Below are 21,784 nucleotides of genomic sequence, written 5' to 3' on the forward strand. Positions count from 1 at the left end.
CACCAAAGCTGCATTTATTTAAAATAAAAAACCTAAAAAACTAAAAAACAGTAATATTGTGAAATATTATGACAATTTAAAATGACTGTTTTCTATTTGAATATATTTTAAACTGTAATTTATTCCTGTGATCAAAGCTGAATTTTCAGCATCATCACTCCAGTCTTCAGTGTCACATGATCCTTCAGAAATCATTCTAATATGATGATTTGATGCTCAAGAAACATTTATGATTATTATCAATGTTGAAAACAGTTATTTACATTTTTATTTCATGATGCTATGATGAATAGAAAGTTCAAAAGAGCAGCATTTATCTGAAATCTAAAGCTTTTGTAACATTAAACACTACCGTTCAAAAGTTTGGGGTCAGTAAGAATTTTATTTTTATTTTGGGGGGAAATAAATAAAATAAATCAATACTTTTATTCATCAAGGATGAGTTAAACTGATCAAAAGTTACCGTAAAGACATTTATAATGTTAGAAAATATTCTATTTTAAATAAATGCTGTTCTTTTAAACTTTCTATTCATCAAAGAATGTACACAACTGTTTTCAACATTGATAATAATAATGAATGTTTCTTGAGCATCAAATCATCATATTAGAATGATTTCTGAAGGATCATGTGACACTGAAGACTGGAGTAATGATGCTGAGAATTCAGCTTTGATCACAGGAATAAATTACAGTTTAAAATATATTAAAATAGAAAACAGTCATTTTAAATTGTCATAATATTTCACAATATTACTGGGTTTTTTTATGTTTTATTTATATTTATTTTTATCAAATAAATGCAGCCTTGGTGAGCAGAAGATACTTCTTTTAAAAACATTAAAAAAAAAATCTTACTGACCCCAAACTTTTGAACGGTAGTGTACATTTTTAATGATCAGATCATACTTAAATCACAATTACCAACCATTAATATGTGTTGTGTCTTGTTAACCTAAAAACCTGAAGTAACTCACAATTTCTGGCAATATATAATAAAATGAAGCCTCTCCACACACAATACACCAGGCTGATCCAAACTCCCTGAAATATCCGAGGCACGGCTATCTGTGCAGAATAGGCGGGACAGCTGTAATCCACCTTCCCTCGTGAGCGTCTGAGCTTGTGTTTAATTGACATCTCAACGCCTCAGACGACTGAGTCTCGCTTTCATGTATCAGACAGCGTCTCCTTCTCTGAAACTAATCCTGTTACACCCCTTATCCACGGACTCAACATTATTTATCCAGCCTTTAAACCAGACCCATTCACACTTAATAAACGTACAGTCTGTCTGCATGCAGAGGTTTGCAGCGCACCTAATTCCAAGTTTCTACATCAGTTGGCACTAAACAATTATTGATATGACTTATTAAATGTGATGTGTGCAATTTTCTACTTAAAAGGGTGGTATAATGCTCTTTTCACAAGATGTAAAATAAGTCTCTGATGTCCCCAGAGTGTGTATATGAAGTTTTAGCTCAAAATACCCCACAGATATTTTTATATAGCATGTTAAAATTGTCACTTTTTGAGGGTGAGCAAAAATTCACCGTTTTTGTGTCTGTCCCTTTAAATGCAAATGAGCTGCTGCTCCCAGCACAGGGGGTGGAGCTACTACAGCTTGTGTCCTGAAAATTTTGAAATCTATTTTGTTTATGTTTAAATTTATGTAGCTGATATGGAGTTAACTATCTTCTAATCATTGATTAGCATATTCTGTCATGATAATCTATAAATCGCGCTCCAGGGGGCGGGGTTTATGTACATTTTAGGGTTAGTGATGTCACTAACCCGGGAGGAATGTGGTGTAGTCCCTACCAGCCGTTTGTTGTATAGTCCTTAAAAAGCAATTTCTTTAAAAGCAAATATCTCCCCTTGCTTTGAACTTTGAGCATCGTGACTTGGCAGATGTTGTTTATGCTCAAACAGCGACATTACACACTAACTAAAGTTAGAAAAGTGAAATCATAAATCAAACACCCCTTTAATATTACAACTTAATATGCATACGTATTGTTTCCATTCCATCTGATCATGCTAGTGACACAGATATTTCACACCTCAACTTGATCAAATTCATTAACAACACACACACACACACACACACACACACACACACACACACACACACACACACACACACACACACACACACACACACACACACACACACACACACACACACACACACACACACACACACACACACACACACACACACACACACACACACACACACACACACACACACACACACACACACACACACACACACACACACACACACACACACACTCTTGTATTAAATAAGAATAGAGAACCAAGGCGGCTGGAATTACGGATTACAACATTTTATAGATATTCAATGACAAGACAATTTTTACCTTTTTAAACTCAATTTTCCTGAGTGTGAGTGATGTTTGCTTATGCAAAATTCACTGCCATGATGCTAAGGTTTTGTGGGTTGACAGTATGTGTTCAGAATGTTTTTATCATGTTGCTATGAGGTTGCTCTTAGTGGTTACTAGGTAGCTACTTACTGTCAAAAGTCAAGAGATAGGGTATACAGTATGTAATGTGATTATAAATAATCATAAGACAAATAAAATAAATAATAAATAAATGCATACATACAGTGCATACAAACATACATGCATGCATATACTTATACTTGCATACATAAATGCATGCATAGCATAGAAACATGCAATCATACACTTTAAACTACTACTCAATGTCCAACATTCCCCTGTGAATTACATCAGATGGCCTCCCAACAATTTCAGTATTCACGGTGTTCTTCCCTTCTCACACCACTTGTCTCAGACTCTCAGACTGTGTACCAACAATGCATATAAATGCACTTTACAGCAAGACCTTCCACGTCCGTATAATATGAGAAACATGTCTTGATTGATGTTTCGCTTCAGCCCAGACCACAATAAATCCCTTTATTTAATTTAACCGAGATCCAAATGTCTCTTTCACTTAAAATCACAAGTGGCACAGTGTCTCTTCCCTCTCATCAGCTCAGTCCTATAGCCGTTTTAACTGGCTGGTTTGGCATCCTGTCAACTGGTGCTGATGTCATCACTGTAGCTGACCAATCAGGAAATGTCTTGTGTGATTCATCTTTCCACTATTTCAGTATTTTAATCGACTGGCTCATTATTCCAACTTTCTGACATCTGGTTCTCTTTTTCTTCCCTTTATCTATACATATATGTTGCTGTGAGGTTGCTAGGGCACTCTGGGCAGTTGCTAGGTGGGTTTTGGGGTCCGTAAAACAAACAGTGCTTGTCTCAGCAAGAATCACTAATGATAGGCTGGCTTTGTTGTTTTGGTGACCTGTCCCATACACAAAGGACAGTCGTGGACTTGTTTCAGCAAACATGCGAATGCGCACACACACACACACACACACACACACACACACACACGGTTCACCTTGGCATGCCCTGCCACCCTGCTAGCTAAACGCTATTACATCCCCAGCCGGCCTTCTGATAAAATAAATAATCCAAAGATCAATACCTCCTCAACACATAACAATGACACAGGCCTCTTATCGCATTCAGACCTCCTGCATTCACAACCCACCAGATAAACATCAGTAACGTTTATTCAATAGCTCTGCAATGACTTAAAAGAATGGAATAAGATAAGGGACAGGCAGAGACAAGAGGACATGAATGTTTATGGGGTGAGCATTATCACCGAAACCATGTACTGAATACTGTGTGTGCGCATATATATATATATTTATATATTTTATTTATAACAAAAGAATAATAAGTGGCATCAGTGCAAAAAAAAAAAAAGCTTCACATTATGTAACACTTGATGTACAAACAAGTGTTACTCAATGCTTTGTTGCTTTCGCATAACTGCCATGCAGATATTTCTCCTGTGACAATCCATAGTCCTAAAAATAAATGCTTCTTAGAAGACAGTGAAGCTTCCTATATCTTTTTCATCACTAATAAACATACCATTGAGAGACCTGACCCCAGCCTGTTTTCCACTGTATTTCTCACATGCATTTAGTCCTGAAGCGATATAGTGCAGAGCGCTCAGCCACACGAGAGAGATCGATACCAGCAGGCATGGACTGCAGTGATATTTTCATACTCCAGGAAAAAAGGATGGCAAAAAGCCCAGAACAAGAGAGAAGGGAAGAAAGCAGCTTCACTTTAAAGTGTGGTACACACAGACACACACTGCCATTTTGAGATACACGCACACATACAGGTATGGCTAAATATAAAATGTGAACCAACTGATATAGAACCTTGAAGCTTTAGTAGAGGATCTGGAGGGAAAACCTTCACTAAGTCCAGCCTTTTAAAACATACAGACAAATACTACATTAGCAAGTGTTGCAAACTGATTTGCAGAGTTTGCCATTTTAAAATTAAATGACTGCATAATATTACTATTGATTTAAAGATAAAACTGCAGATAAAATGTGTCACATAAGAATAATATCCAAACAATGATTTATGAGCACATTTCACTTAAAATCATGCTTTGCATTAAAACTCTCCAGTTTATTCCTATAGAACGGTTTATAAAGCTTGTCTAAGTGAGTAACAGTGACCAAAGGGGGAGGGGCTTAGCAAATAATTTAAATTGAACTGTACAGAACTTTACCAAATTTTTATTTCTCACAGAAGTGTGTTGTAATCTATGGAATCTTGTTTTTTATTTAATAAAAAAAAAAAAGGTAATTGCGACTTTTTATCTCACAATTCTGACTTTATTCTCCAATTGCAAGATGTAAACTTGATCAGAAAGTATGAGAAAGGAAATCAGAATTGCAAGTTTATATCACGCAATTCTGACTTTAAAATTTGCAATTGTTAGGAAAAAAAGTCAGAATTGTGAGATAAAAAAGGTCACAATTATCTTTTAGACTGTTTTATTCTGTGGCGAAAAACAAGCTTCCATAGTAATCATTATGTGAATTATTGCTAAATAAACAAATGCTTCATTCCTGAATAATTTCTTGCTTCAAATTAAATTACTAAATAATAAGATTGATTCCAGTTTCTAACACACAGGAAAGTTACCATTATGGAAACACCTATGCGTTTTACCCATGTAAACCGTGTGAAGCCCTGCCAGTTAACAAAAGAATTTCATTCAGCACATAAATTGCACAGACAGTCCCCGTGGAGAAACCCAGGGTAAATGTTCTGCTCAACCTGAACGCTCAGAGCTTTAAATCCACAGGAAATACAAGAGGTAGATATTCACTCAAAGGTATGTTTTCAGACCGACAGAGTAATTTACTGAAAGATTAATACATAGATTAATAGTGTATGCAATGAAACAGTTTTACGCACCAGCCTGCGGATCTCTCTTTCACACTCTCTGTTGATGCGGTTGATTTCCTCCTGGTGGAGATGGTAGACGCTGCGGATCTCGGCGGCTTTGATCTTGTCGGCTTGCACCGCCATGCTTAATGCTTCCTCCATTTGCCTTTTCACCCCCTTCAGCTCAGAGATCTCCTGCTGCATTCGCATGCGCTCCACTTCGAAACTCCTCCTGGACTCCTCTCGTGCCTCCGCCATCAGTGCAGACTTCACCTGCAGCGCCAGAGGAACCACATGGGAGTTATATTCCATATGAACATTTTCACCAAGATTTACTTTTTTTTACTTTTTTTATTTTTTACTTTTTTTAAGGCAGGGTAGGCCATTTTTTTCCAGAATTTTTTTTTTTTTGGTGATGCTGGTTGAAAGTCTCTTCACATCCTGATGTTAAGTGGTATAAATGTATTTATATATATATATATATATATATATCGTCAGAAGGCGTATAGGACCATGAGATGTTTGTCCAATCATTGCATTCGGTCAGACATCACATGTCATCAGCATGTTTCATGCTACGCAGAGTTCTGTCAGGACCACTATCGTCATATATGATTGACAATTAGCATACAATTTGGAATGGTGGTATAGTTCCGTTCTGGGTGAGAACTCCCTGCGCATCCATGCAGCCTAGCATGGATATGAGCAGGGAGAGCAGCAATAACCCCCCTTTTGGTAAACAGAACAGAACCAACATGAATGTATTGCAGATATCATTAATTCAAGATTTTAAAGTACGACATAATTCGAGAATTTATTCTGATTCGAAGGGAATCAGAATGCTAAATCCTGACTGACGAGAGGAGGAGCTGGGGATGGAGGAGGGTAATTCGCTCCTGAGAAACGCGATAGTTGCTGATAATACTGAAGCAGCTTATATATGTATACGGTGATAGGCGTCGTATTCCTATAGGTAGATGTGGATCAGCTGATAGTCAGCTGATGCGAGCTTGACTAACGTGACCTGCCAGAACTAACGCTATGCTTGATTTAGACAGACGTTAGTCACTGAGCACCGCAACTGAAACAGCAGCCGCCTTTAACAGTTCCTCCTGAACTAAAACAACCAGCTTATTCTGCGTTAACATCATAACTACTGTAATTTGGAAGATATGTGAACCCCTGACGTTATACTCGGAGCGGTTCCTGACTCGAATTTCTGCGTTTCAATGGCAACACTATCAATGCCGAAATGAATCTGCAGCAGTCAGGTACAGTTTAGAGCTCTTTAAGTTGTTTATGTTCATTAATGTTATCTTTGAGACATGAGGTAGTATAACGCTGTCTCTCGTGACGCCTTTGTTTGCTCCCTGCTGAATGCGTTCATGTGTTTTGAAGGAGGCGTTGGTTTGGAGGGAGGGTGGGATCTTACACTTTCAAAGCTAGCTCGCTATTGCTAGCCTCTCTGAAAATTGTCTACCCTGCCTTCTTTAATATTGGGTTTACTCATATTGGAACCATTTGGTGGGACTCTAAAAACCAGCACCCAACAACGGTACTAACAGGCCAAGATCAATCAACTTTTCAAATGACCATTTAAATGAGAAATCTAATAATTAGATGAAAAATAAAATTGCAACCATCTACACCATCAAAACAATTTTGAATAAATATAATTCCCTAAATATTATCATTGTTGTTGCTATTATTAATATATTTATTGTGTGTTATGCATTTCTTTTTATAGTATTGTGATCATTTAGTATAAATCGGACACTGCTACCAGTTGAGGAACTTTAAGTAAATGAATATGTAAAATGCACTGCTTAAGTCCATTTCATTTGTACTCTATTCCATACCTTTTCTGTGGATCCATCTCTGAGGGCACCGACGAGCGCCTGGAGTCTCTGAATCTCTCCGTCTTTGATCTTAATGACCCGTACCAGTTCAGACTCGTGCTGACGTAGGAGCGTTTCCCGAAGGCTGTGGAGATCCCGAAGTTTCTCCTCGTGTAGTTTGGCTTTTAACTCGGTCACCACCACCGTGGATTTGTGCTGCTCATGACGGACCTCCTGAGACTTCTCCCTTTCCAGCTTACTGACCTGAGAAAGTAGATGTTAACTCAGATTTAACTAATTGAAGGGATTGAGGTTTTAAATATTCTATGAAACAAAGCAAATATTTAATGGGCAATAAATTGTATGGTGGCATCTCAGACTACATGTATAAAAATACAGTTAAAAAAAACTAAATTAAAGAAAAAAATATATACAAACATGTATATGCATACACAAATAAATAAATAAATTAGATCGATTGATAAATATATGCAAATATTCAATGCTATTTAAAGCTGAAGGGATATTTTTCATAATTTAATTAAGTGTAGTATAACGTATAATGAACATTAAGATGTTTTTATGCAAAGCAACGCTGCACAGCTGTGGGCAATGTTCCATGATTCAGTGCGGTGCAGTGCAGAATATATTGAGCGTGCCCTAAAAATAAGAGAGTTAGTGTGTCAGGACACGACCCCACAGCAGGGTCACATCAGGACCATCAGGACTGACACATGCTGCCACAGGCACAACAACACTGGTAACATAACAGAGATGCCATCTTGAAATTTAGCCACAAAACAAAGACAACACTGGAGGATGAAACTAAAAATACCCCAAATGTCACCAGAATATTGTTATGCCCTACCCTTTTATAAAACATATATGGAGTAACAAGAAGCTATTATGGAAAGAAACAGAATTGATCCTGCATCACACAATTCAACATGTCAATACATATCAGCTCTGACACGCATGTTTTTATGTTTGACTATGTTCATACAATTACTTCTAAAATGCAAAAAAAGTAAAGGATTTCAGTTAGCAAGCAAAAAAGATAGTTAACTAGATATTTACAGAAGAAAGGCATTATTAGGCATTCCCCAGTTTCATAATAACAACATTATTTTGCTCATTTTATCGTTCTACAAGACCAGAATTAGTAAATCTGACCACTTTGATCACCTTTACTCCAAAAGCCGCATGATGATTTGAGGTATCATTCATGTCTTTAGCACAACTTGTGTGGTACGACGTGAATGCTTCCCTAAACCGGTAAGCAACAACAATAGAGATGCTTGCCTTAGCAAACACCACTGAATAAAAGTAGGTTAGGAACGTCTTAAACATTGAGATAAGAGTAAAAGTCTCTGCTCTGCAACCCTGTAGGTCTGCTGGCTTTTATATCGTTGGCAGTCAGATGGAGACAGTAACTTATAAAATGGCTGACTCCACACCAGTCCAGACCAAAACTGGGTCAGACGGTCACTGGACAACTTCGCCTGTTTTTATATAAAACAGCAGAGAAGTAATTTTGGGCCTACTGGGAGTTTGCATTTAAATGCAGCGTAAGAGAACTTGAGGAGAGGTTTAGAGTCCAGCGAGAGTCAGCAGTGCTGCTGATATCCCATTAGCCTCTGCTGAAGAACCAGCCATCCGTAACGTTAAATAAATGTCCAGGGTTCAGTATTAGGTCAGTGCTCTATTGACAGCATTTGTGTTGATTACCACAGAAAATTATATTTTCTAAATATATATGTGCATTTAAATGCTTATTTTTTTTTCTAATGGTTTCTAATGATACGTTTTTGTTTTTTTTACCATCATGCTATACTTACTACTAATTAAATTTGCCTTTTTTTAAACTTTTTATAATTTTTTATATTTAATATAACTGTATCTGCCAGGTTGTAACACTAGAGACACATGCATTTTATTTATTTTTTTCAAATAAACAATATAACTGAAGCATAACCAAACTAATAACCTGAGGCAGGAAACTCACCATGAAATTGGAAGGTTTAATACAATTTTATACATTTTAAAAACTAGTTTTAACAATCATAACACTACTATTAAAGGGACTAAATACTTTGGTGACATGTTAGAGCTTACTAATGCTTAACCTAGTGGGAAATAATTATTTTTTAATTTTTTTATTGTCATCAAGCTTCATTTGTCCTTTAATCCTAAATTATTTTCTGTGGTAATCAACATTATATATTATACTATGGGGCTGTTGAATGCTTGATTCTGATTGGTTGATTCTGATTGGTTGCCGAACGTTCTAAGGTGAGCAATTATTTTCAGGGAAAGGCACGGCTAAAGTAGTTCCAGGCAGGTTTTGACCACATTACAAGTTCATATCACTTCGCCAAATTATTTCCGTTATTTCAAAGAACCAAAACCCACAACGACACTGACCAAGCAAATAAATATAGTAAACAATAGTGTGCAATATGTGCATTATTTTTCTAATAATTAAACGGCCTGTCGTCAATTATTCCTCACATAATATAACAATAATATAACTATTATTGAACGTAGAACAGTCCTTTCATTAAAGTAATGTTGTAGTATAAGATAAAGTGCACAGATATTGCACTCTTAATAAAAAGGGATCCACAAATGTCAGCGGTGACGGGGTTGCACTAGGTTGGAAAAGTCTTTTATGCCATTCTTTGATGTTTGGAGGAAACAAGAAACAAAGTTAAAAGGTGTATAAGTGTTCCCTGGCAGACTTGATCTTGACATTTTGATCTAATCTGAAACAAGGATCAGGAAATAGGATTGAAAAGTCAAAGATGTATACTCCGTAATGCTAAATTCTTTCCTCAGTCAACAAACAAATGATCAAATCTAAGCTGCAAAAATGGCTTGTTTAGTATTGACATCAAAACTATGAGCTAATTAACATATGACCATCCACATTTGCATATCAACACTGTCATCAGTGTGAACTACAACTAGCCTATGTGAAGGTGAACCAATCATAACGGACTTAATTTGCATTGCATCTTTTTGATACGCTTTCTTGCTTTGATTGATTACATTGATCTTCTGAAGCAAATTCAAAATCTGATCATCTAATTCTAAAGGTCAGGAAAACAGAGATGAACTTTGACTAAGATTATAAGTGGACATCACAAAAAAAGGCATAAAATGATAGAATGCTTATTTATAGAATATTTTACTCACTCATAATAACATCCCATGGCTCAAACCCCCCAATCAAACATGCTTTTCAACACAAACCTCTCCTTTCTGCAGTATAAACTTGGGACTATACAGTAGGAGACATGCTGTGTGAGACACCAGCACCATTTATTTCCATCATACATGATGAGTATTGTTCATTCAGGCCTAACAACAGCAGAGACAGCTCCTATGTCCCCTCTTACTGTCAGTCTAAGGAAGCCCATCACAATAGATGCATTGATGTAAGCAGTCTGACAGCACATCTATGATTCGCTTCTGACAGTCTCACACAGGGGTGTGCTGTCACTGCACTCACCAAGAGAACAGATTCATTTTCACGCGCGTGTGTGTACGCCTGGAAACCTGCCTGCGCGCTCACGGTTAATCTCGGAATCTGATGCTTGGACATTTTTGTGCTTAAAGTGCAGTGTGGCATTTATATAAGGGCACTTACATCTTACAGCATCTTAAAGGGACAGTCGGCGTTAACAAACTAAAAATATTACAAATGTTTTTGTTAATTGAAAACCAGCTGAAATTAAATTTAAAAAATAAACATTAGAATAAAATAAACTTTGGCAAATAACTGAAACAATTTTAAGTTGAAGTACTGAAACTGAAATAAAATATATTAAATCGAAATGGCAATATGAAAAAAAAAAAAAAAAAGACAAAACGGGAATATGAAAGAAAATAAATAAATAATAATAATAATAATAATAAAATAAATAAATAAATAAATAAATAATAAAAAAAAATTTTTTTAACGCCCGATTAACGTATTTTCTGTTTGACCCGTGGCCCAACCCCTAGTTGGAGAAATGGAGATACACAGTGTTGCCAACTTAGCGACATTGCAGACCCCTTTAGCGATTTTTTTCCCTTCAAAAAAGCGCCCAAACCTTATTTAGTTTCTGAGAATCGCCGGTACTGCTCTCTCAGCACGCGCGCACACCTCTCTCTCTCTCTCTCTCTCTCTCTCGCGTGCGCGCGCGCGCGGCAGAGAGGAGCAGCGCTTTAATTCAGTTAAACACAGATATTATGTTGCTTCTCTAATTTTACATGCAAGTATAGCCGAAATCACAACACAAATATTGTCTTTATCTTATGTGTATTTGATTTCATCAGACGACGGCTCGATTATCAGGATTTTTGTGCAGAGTAACGTCTTGGAAGGGAGAGCTGGTTATGTTTATTGGGTCGCGTTTCAGTCACTATTTCATATTCATTCCGTTGTTTGACAAAACAAACAGTAACATATACCAATGAAAACAGTTTTATTCAGAATTTAGCTTCATTAAAATGGGCACAGAGAGAGACAAACTAATGTAACAATAAATGTACATTAAGCATTTTCAGAAGAGCTGCCCTGTCATGCAAAAATCTAAACATGTTTGTGTTAGTAAATTGCTCAGTGCAAAGAAAGAGAATAATGGGAACCTGGTATTTCTTTGTTCTTTCTACATGTGTCTAATAGACATGAACAAGTTCTTTGAAAAACATTTATGACCTTTGAAACATGTCTCATCTTCATGTTCTATGTTGACTAGGTTTCAATAATAAACATACATTTGCATAAAGCATCCATATTTATCCATGCCCATGTTGATTTAGAGTATTACAAACTTGAAAAGTTTTAATTTAAGGTACATTTAGAACAAATAAAAAATGTGCGATGAATTGCGATTAATCGCGAGTTAACTCATGACAATCATGCGATTAATCGCGATTACATTTTTTAATCGATTGACAGCCCTAATATATATATATATAAAAAAGAAAATATAAAAACAAAAAAGTTAATTCAAAATATTAATAAAAAAACTAAATACTATTTTAAAATTATATATAAATAATCGGGATAGTTCACCCATTAATAGAAGTCGGTCGATCACAAAATTCTGAAGATTTTTCTGGTTCATCTTTTCTATACAATAACAATTAATGAGGATAAAGTTTTAAAGTTTCATAAAAAGACACAAAAGCATGCACAATAAAATTACTCTACTAATTTTGTGCTATATATTCCAAGCATTGACGTTTAGTGTGAGAAAGAGACCATATTCTAAAAAGTGTGAAGTGAATCAATCTGCTTCACGAATGAATCATTCATATAAGGTTTTGTGAATCAGGTCAACTGATTCACTAAAAATATCCGACTCAAAAGAATTGTTCCACAAATCGGACACAATTATTATTATTTTTTTATCTTTAGTTCCCATTTATTGTAACTCTATGGAAAAGTACTTACAAAACAGTATCAAAACCTATAATTTTGTGTTCTGCGGGAACACGAAAGTGTTTGGTACAACATGAAGGAGAGTAAATTATAGCAATTTCCTTTAGGTGTGAACTCTCTTTCCAATGATTTCCTTAACCACGTATCTTTCTCTCCAGGGTTCTCAGCTAGTCTAACATGATTCTCAGAGACATCAGTCATTCACAAGGAGGACTCGAGATTCACTTTTGGCTATATGACCAAAAAGTAGCCTGTCTCTGTGTTTACTTCCCTGCAGGTCTTGACATTGAAACACAGAACACTCCTGGGTTTATCTCAAATTATAATGAATCAATTTCCTTTCTCTTTCTCCCTATATCCACAATACCGATGCCCTGAATCATTCCCGAACATTGCATTTCATGTTCCTGCAATCAGAAAAGCAATTTTCCAGAAAACAAGGTATAGCAGTGTGTTTGACTTTCAGGCACCGGCAGTAATTGTCCTTGTTAGAGTGTTTTCCCAGTCCTGCAGGACAAGGGGCAGAATCATAAAATAAAACACTCCCATTGCTGAAGGACGTGCACAGGGGAACACACACATTATTCCAGATCATTTACACTTTGCTTTTAAATCAACGACTGTACTGCATCAGAAAGTAGGGCCAGATTAAAGGCACACACACACACACACACACACACACACACACACACACACACACACACACACACACACACACACACACACACACACACACACACACACACACAGCTGTCAGATAATTGAACATCATTATTATATGCACTACATTGTCTGATAGCGCTTATTAAAATTAGCCTGACATTTTCTTAATGGTAGCATTACTATAACTGTGGCTGCCATTATTATGATTTATTACAGTAATAATGGTGTCCCTTATAACTGCTTTACTTGATTCAGATGATGAAAGGGTCAACCAGAAAGGCTGTTCACTAATATACTCTGTGATATTTGAAAGTACAGTATAAATAAATGTTTCTGAGCATTAATGCTGGTTGGTGGCGATCAGTACTTTCTGGTGTGCTTTCTTGCAGAACCTCGATGTCATTTATTTTCACCCTGAGATGTGTGTATTGATCTCGGACAGCCACTGCAGTATGCACACACACACACACACACACACACACACGTATGCGCAGGATAGGGGCGAAGTATGACACAAATTATACATCACATCTATACATATTGATAGTTATTTTAGATAGGAATTTAATTGAAAAAAAATTTATGTTAGTGTTAAATTTTTTTGATTTGTAAGATTTTTAAACATTTACAGTTTTAGTAATATATTAAATAGTATTACAATTTAAAATAGCGGTTATATTTTAAAATGTAATTTTCACCTGTGATGCAAAGCAGAATTTTCAGCATCACAACATCACGATCCTTCAGAAATCATTCTAAAATGCAGATTTGCTGTTCAAGAAACATTTCTGATAGTATTTTGTCAGGATTCATTGATAAATAGAAAGTTCAAAAGAAAATAATTTATTTGAAATGGATTTTTTTTGTTATTTTTTTTAATTCACTGTCATTATTGATCAACTTTAATACATCCTTGCTAAATAAAGGTATTAATTAAAATAAAATACAAATTCTTAAAGATAAATAAATAAATAAATAAATAAATAAATAAAAACCAAAAAAATTATAATAAACCAAGTACAAAAACAAAAAGTAAGCAAAACAAAAGTACAACTAAAATCGATTGTTTTGATTTAAATACTCAATTATAATTGGAATAGTGACATTCAAAGGCAAAGCCAATTTAAAAATCAAACAGTACATACAAATTATATATAGATTTATAAAAAAAATACTTTGTGTTATATTATCCAAGCATTAAATTAAATAAACTTGTAAAAACTGTAAATGACAACTTTCTATCTTTTTGCAGCCATGAACAGTTTAATAATCAATCAAATCAATGCAAACCAGTCAATCAATCAATCAATCAATCAATCAATCAATCAATCAATCAATCAATCAATCAATCAATCAATCAATCAATCAATCAATCAATCAATCAATCAATCCTTTACTTTTGGGATTCACATATCATCAGACTGGTTCTAATCAAGTGTGACCCAACAAATCTACACGTTTCACACACCATTGCATGATTATGTTGATATTTTCAATAATTCTGTATAAGAGTCAGCAAACTTCAATTATGAAACACAAGCAGCCCTTGCTTCCACTGTCAGAAATGTTTTACCTAAAAAAAAGTCAAAGTAAACTAAATTGGATTAAATTGCATTACACAGACAACTAGTGTTTATGAGTCTAAGATACAAAATACTTGATTCCCGACATTTCAAACCCAATGGGCTTCAAATGGTTTTACACATTTCAACACATTCTGAGTTACTTTGTGTCCTTTCCATGTGGCTGTAATCAGAATTTTAAGATTATTTAAGAGTATTAGTTTTAAATTTGTTTTTCATCTCCCGAGAATTTTTTCAGTTCAATGTCACAAGGCATAGTGAGTTGTGTTCGACTCTGAAACCTCGATCAAATCAAATGAAGTGTTCATCATAATGACAGTAAACAGAGGTTCACACCCATCAGTCAATCATCAGGACATGAACTAGATGGTTTAGATACTCTCACGGCTCTTAAAGACCATCTTCTCCACATGAGATCAACAAGACACAATCGTACTGGACTAAGCTGAACCATTAACCCCTGACCAGCAGTCAGTCACAAGCTAGCCTGACATTGAACTGGCTTTGACAGAATGCCTATAGTTTTACACCCTCATTTAAAATGCTAATGAACCCATAAAGCTGCTAACACCACACACACACGTCATGGATCAACTCGGCTACTTAAATAAAATAAGCCCAATCCATAAAACATGAGAGGTTCATCGTCATTACCGGAGAGGCCATCAAACTTGTTTGGCACGCCTAAAATTGAGGGAGTGAATTTCTCGAGTGCTTCTTACATGGAATCTCACATAAAAAAAAATAAAAAAAAAATATAATTCAGCACCAAAATAAAATAATGTCATCATTTACTTACCGTCATGTCGTTCTAAACCCAAAATTTTCCAAACCCCAAATTACTGTTTTGGAACAACATGGAGGTGAGTAAAGATAATACAATCGGTAATAGTAAATGATATAATAAACTATGAGAGAGAGTTTTCATTTTTGGGTGAACTGGCTTTAAATCAAATGAATGCTTAATTATAATTATGACCTTTTTACAAGACAAACTGCTATAAATAACAAAAAAAAGGTTTTCAGTCGTTCTTAAAACATACACTACATTTCGTTTGGGGTCAGTAAGATTTTTTTAAAATGTTTTGGAAAGAAATCTCTTGTGCTCACTAAAGCTGCATTTATTTGATAAAAAAACAAAAACAAAAAACAGTACAATTAGTATTATTGTGAAATATTATTACCATTTAAAAATGAGCATTTTCTATTTTAATATATTGTAAAATGTATTTTTTCCTGTGATCAAAGCTGAATTTTCAGCATCATTACTCCAGTCTTCAGTGTCACATGATCCTTCAGAAATCATTCTAATATGATGATTTGCTGCTCAAGAAACTGATTGATGAATCAGTGATGTTTTTTTTGTGCCTACATTATTTTTATTTTTTTTTGGAAACCTTGATACATACTTTGAAGTATAGAAAGCACAAATGAAAAGCATTTATTTGAAACCGAAATCTTGTGTGACATTATAAATTAATTTAATGCATCCTTGCTAGAATATTTTAAGGCACTATGAAGCAACGGCTCTGATTCCACCCACATAACACAGAACAAGAATTAAAAGGCAATTGTAGTGACATAAATGGTTGACGTGACAACAAAAGACGTCCAGCAGAGACTGAACTCTAGAGAAAATAAATATTTCAAATATGCAGAAGGAAATGAGGTCAGTATTAAACACATTGCAGCAGATGAGAAGCCATTTTCTATAGTCAAACTACATAATATAGAAACCAAATAATACATCTGAAATGGAGTCACTTGCATGTTTTCCACAACAAACTATACTGTAAATAAAGAGTAGAATCGAACCTTGGTTTTCTCCTGCTGCAGTTCAATTTGGATTTCCGTGAGTTTGGCCCTCAGCTCCTCATTGGCTGCCTGCAGTGCTGCCATGGCGTCAGGCCGCTCCCCTTTGCCCCGCCCACTGGGGGCTTTCTTGGACATATTGGGCTGTACTCCACAGGCCACGCCCCTTTCAGGGATGACCTGAGTTTGTGAACGGTCAAGATTGGCTTCTGTTTGTTCCTCAGCTACATCTTTCCACCCACCTGCAGTTCACAAAGACACAAGTATTTACAGAGGTCACCGAGACCTAGAACAATCACAGTATTACAGTTTGACTGTTTCACTGAGAGAAAATCAGCAAGCCCATGAAATGGTTTAACAAATGCAATGTACTTTTTGTAAATTCGGATATATATATATTTTTTTTTTTCCATATTTTGAAGAATGCCGGTAACCAGACAGTTTACGATAGCCATTGACTTCCATAGCAGGAAAAATAAATAAAAATACTATGGAAGTCAATGGCTACCGTTAACTGTCTGGTTACCGACATTCTTCAAAATATCTTCTTTTGTGTTTACTAATTGTATTTTTTTCAAGTTTAACTCTTTATTAGCAAAGATGACAGTATAAGCACCTGGCTTATTACTCCTTTTGAATTATTTTCTGATGGGACTACCTGACTCCATTTTAATCAATAAATGGTCTCAAATCACATCTCGAGTGACAGAAATGAGATTAAGTGAAGAGCAAATGGAGCCAAAGTCTCCAGCTTTTCTATTTATTTATTTTCTTGAGAAAAAGACCCCAGTAATCTCACATCTTCTCTATAGTTTCAGAAGAGATCTCAATGTCTCAAACTGGGCTCAAATTTGCCAAACAATTCAGGGAGGGATCTCAATGTTCACTCAAACATTTCTAATCCAACTAAACTAAATATCTGTTCTCCAACCTGCATTAATTTCACTCTACACTCTTACAGTCGTGTCTTTCAGTTTTGCCATGGTGAAACATATGAGGAAAAGTATCTCTGTCTATTGAGCTATGAAATATTAAATGTATATTAAAAAGATGTCCTTGCTGTGCTGTTATAGCAGTATCAATTCTGGAAAGAGAAAGTTTTTCTCTGCTTACAAGTGCTGGAAATATTTAATACTTTGACAAATCCTAAATCCACATCCAATCCCCATAGAAACATTGTTCCAGCTGTATGTTTGACTGATCGCTTCAGCAGACTACAGATAAGAGGAATCTAAAAACATGCCAACTGGTTTGAACATGACTAAAAAGGATAAAATACTAGGACAGAAAAAAACTAACATCTCTAGATTGAAGGAAAAGCTTTAAAGGGGCTATATGTAGAATTCAGAAACCCTTGTTATTAGCGACACCGGAGGCCGTTACGTGAACTGCAGCCAGCAACTTACTGCTTGTGTACACATAACGTACACCAGACTAAACATGATTCAATGGCCCGAAATAGTTGTTTTTCGTTGGAAATATATACATTTGCAGTGATATACTGTTAACGAATATCCAGACACCGTCCACACTGCTGAGAGTGATGTTTAGATGAATATGTAAATAGGTTATTAAAATTACACTTATGAAAAATTGATTATACCGCATTATTGGGACTATATATATCTGTATATTTAAAGACTATAGTTTGAATTAATCCCTTTTCTTTGCATGACACATTGACATTACAGTAAACGTCATTTTCCCGGCAAAAACGACCCGAGTCCTTCACACAAAAGTCGACAGGCTTTCATAAAGACAGGGAAAGTCTCGTTTTTTTAAGTTTCATTATAAGCTGTTCACACAATGGCAATAAAAAAGTGATTAATGCATGAAAATCCTTACATATTGCCCCTTTAAGTTTACACGCTTTCACCATTACAAAACAATAATTACATTTATATGAGCACTTAATGAATTCATTGGCTTTGAAAGCACTCCGTTTAACACACGTTTTATTGAACATGCAATCAGAGATGCACTTTGCAAGTGTCTCTATATCACATCCATGAATTTCCCAGGGTGCTCTTGGCTTGCCTTGAGGAGCTTCAGTATCCTTTTTGCACTTTTGAACTTTGTGGCTCTATATAGTGCAGTAGATAAAATGTCAACCTCACTTTTGACACAGACAGTTTATATTTTATAAACAGGATTTTTGTTTTGTTTTCAAAGAACACTATAATATTAAAAAGCTTACTTGATGCTAAAACACACACACACACAAAAAAAACTGTATTGTATCTTAACTTTTTTAAATAGGCTTAAATAGTGTTTTATAGATAAGCCTCCTGTGTTGTGTTCAGTAATAGTTTTGTACATATTTTTTAATTAAGCACATATATATAAACACACATACTTTTTTACAACAATAAGTGCAATTTTGTACCTCATTTTCTGCTGCCGCTCTCTAGTGGTATAAGCGAAATTTTATAGTTATTTCCAACAATACACTGAAAGCTAGTATGTACTGAAGTAGGCATACTAACTCTACTAACACAATCTCACTTAAGAAGTGAAGAAAGACACTCTTCAGCTTTGCCCAGTTGCAATGAATACATTATGTGGATCATTGGATAAGATAACTGCACTTTTCATATATACAGCAGCTATACTGACAGGTCTGAGGAACAACTCAATTACTGTCCATCTCAGCCAGATCACAAGCTGTTTGATCTATTCTATTCAACAATGACCTTTCATATACGAGCACCATGAGAGCACAACATGATGGCAAGTGCATAATGACAGATCTTTCATTTTTGACTGTTCCTTTAAAGTTGTGGATGAGAGATAACATGAGGCATCTAATCTGAGTGAATTACAGTGACTCAGCAGACTCAAGCAATATGCTCTTAAATGAATGATAAATGTGAAGCTGCTCTTAAATACGAAACAATTTGGGATATTTAGCATTTATACAGGCACCTGACCAAGGGCAAAAGTATAATCATTGATTAAGCAAGTATTCATCATCATAAATGAGCCCATATATAATCCTCAATCACAACATACAAGCTTTATAAGTGCATCAACATCATGCAACCTGTTTGTAGACCAACTCTTTTATTAAAGTGACATCTAATCAAAATCCTATAGTCTTCTTTATTAATTGCAATGCAACCAATGCTTTGAAATTTAAATTGGTTAGCGCATTCATACATTTTGTTGCTTTTTGTTGTTCCAAACAGTCTCTCTAACCCTCCACATCTAAAGTCAATGAGTTCATTCCCTTAGGTTGACGACTGCATGCTCCAAAAAAAGCAGCACATTTCGTCATTGGTTGCTTGCATCATAAACACAACCTATGCTGTGTTTCTCTGCCAGGCAATAGAAGAAAATAGACGTCAAGCAGAACAAGCCTCTGCATCGCAGATGGCCCTCCGAGAACATTTCGATAAATGTCCCAGAGTGCAGACAACAGCATGTGGACGTTATTATCCTGCGCAAGCGAGGCTGTAACTGCTACAAGCATCATTTAAACAACATCTCCCCATTCTGTAGCTCACATGGACAGTCCTGACAAACATCCCATCAGGCCGGCATCAGGATCATTATCTGGTAATCACACAGGTCTGCGTGTTCGGTGCCACCCTGCTTGAATAAAAAAGGAAATCAGTGCATATAGATTGAGACTGACCTTAAGTGCATGATTTGAGTTGGGATGTTGTTTTAGTCTGCAGGGTTTATCCAGGGAGCTGTTGGTCCTCCATCATTCCGTGGGATTCGCAGGACATGCTCTGAAACGACAAGGGAGGCATGTTGTCATGCCCTGAATTCCATGCAGAAGATGCTTGAATCCTCAGCAGAACCGAGCTGCGCACAGCTGGATCCTCGGCAGCCGGTAGTGATGGATCACCAGGAGGGAATAACGGAGGAAAAAAAGGGGGAGCTATTGCATGTTAGAGGAGAGACTATGAAGCAAGAGAGATTTGATTCCTTGCACTTACCATAAACACTCCCTCACCATCCCTGATGGAGAGAGGGGATTGATGCTGGCAGGGAGGAGGGTGGAAGAGGAGTGGAGATAGACACGGAGCACACACACACACACACACATATGCGCAGGCGTGTGCACATGCATACACACTAGGATCTGGCAGTTCTGCGAGATGTGAAGTCTGGCTTCTATCCGAGGTTGCCTGAGAGAGAGATACAGGAAAAGACAGCTATTGTAGCCGCCCACTGGTCAATGCACTGCAACTACATCTAAGTCTAATAACATCACGTCATCATCCAGCCTATGCATTAAATAACAACCAAATGCATAACAAGCTATATGAAGGCTTGCATGGCTCTCATTTATTTGGAAGCAGTTCAGGAATCACATGCAGCATGCTGTTCCCTCCATATGGCTGATACTAGAAACTGCATCATTGAGCATGGGTTAAATAACACTGCAGAACAACATTCATCCTAGTGTAGTGCAGTGATTATCCTCAAGCCATACAGATGGCGACAAAGAGCTAAAGCATGAAATGAATGATGTTAAAGGTGCAGTGCTTCATTTCTGTGAAATTACAAACAGAATTGCAAAAACACTGTTTTCAGACAGGTTTTCCAAATATACCTCTCATAACATATCAAAGTTGTAGTCACAGGAGATCTATAATACACACACACAAAAATGATGGGTTGTTTCAACCCATGATTGGGTCAAATATGGACAAACCCAACTGTTGGGAGGGATTCTTCACCCAAAACTGAAAATAATTTCTTTATCAATAGGGTCCATCAACTGTTTTTTTTACCCAAACATGGGTTGAAACAGCCAGCATTTTTTAGATTGTACCTTGAAATGTATAATACCTTGAAAGAGACATGTCTTATAGCATTGCACATTGCTATCCATTTCACGCTGTTAAGAGCTCTTATGGGAAGAAGATTTAAAAAAATGAACGCATTCAAAAGTAAACTGTTAACTGAAAATAAATAAATAATAATAATAGAGTAAAATTAAAATAGCCTGATTTTTTGTTTTGTTTATACAAACACTGAATTAAAGATACCGAAACAATGAAAAGACACAATGAAAACACTAAAACTAAACTAAAATCTGATAAGTAGCCTAAATAAATTAAAAGAACCGTTACTAGAAAGAAAGGATACTATAATACTGTGGTGAAGCCTGCAA

The 21,784-nt window shown here is 35.9% G+C and overlaps 1 protein-coding gene across 12 annotated transcripts in view; it reads right to left on the reverse strand.

The window, feature by feature from the left end:
• jakmip3 (Janus kinase and microtubule interacting protein 3) overlaps nucleotides 1–21,784 on the reverse strand; it is a 42,666-nt gene that overhangs the window by 18,274 nt on the left and 2,608 nt on the right. For 8 of the 12 annotated variants that reach the window (XM_082151883.1, XM_082151882.1, XM_082151879.1 and 5 more), the window contains 5 exons: nucleotides 20,601–20,792; nucleotides 20,291–20,390; nucleotides 16,657–16,895; nucleotides 7,180–7,422; nucleotides 5,351–5,593 (listed from right to left, as the gene is read on the reverse strand). In XM_082151883.1, the coding sequence (XP_082008009.1) occupies nucleotides 5,351–5,593; nucleotides 7,180–7,422; nucleotides 16,657–16,791 (621 nt within the window). In that variant the 5' untranslated portion in view covers nucleotides 16,792–16,895; nucleotides 20,291–20,390; nucleotides 20,601–20,792. Of the gene's footprint in view, nucleotides 1–5,350; nucleotides 5,594–7,179; nucleotides 7,423–16,656; nucleotides 16,896–20,290; nucleotides 20,391–20,600; nucleotides 20,793–21,459; nucleotides 21,598–21,784 lie in introns of those variants that run through there. The other 4 variants (XM_082151876.1, XM_082151875.1, XM_082151874.1 and 1 more) reach the window with 1 other exon arrangement.

Source organism: Leuciscus leuciscus (genome assembly GCF_965113295.1).
Source record: "Leuciscus leuciscus genome assembly, chromosome: 21".
NCBI classification, from domain to species: Eukaryota; Metazoa; Chordata; class Actinopteri; order Cypriniformes; family Leuciscidae; genus Leuciscus; species Leuciscus leuciscus.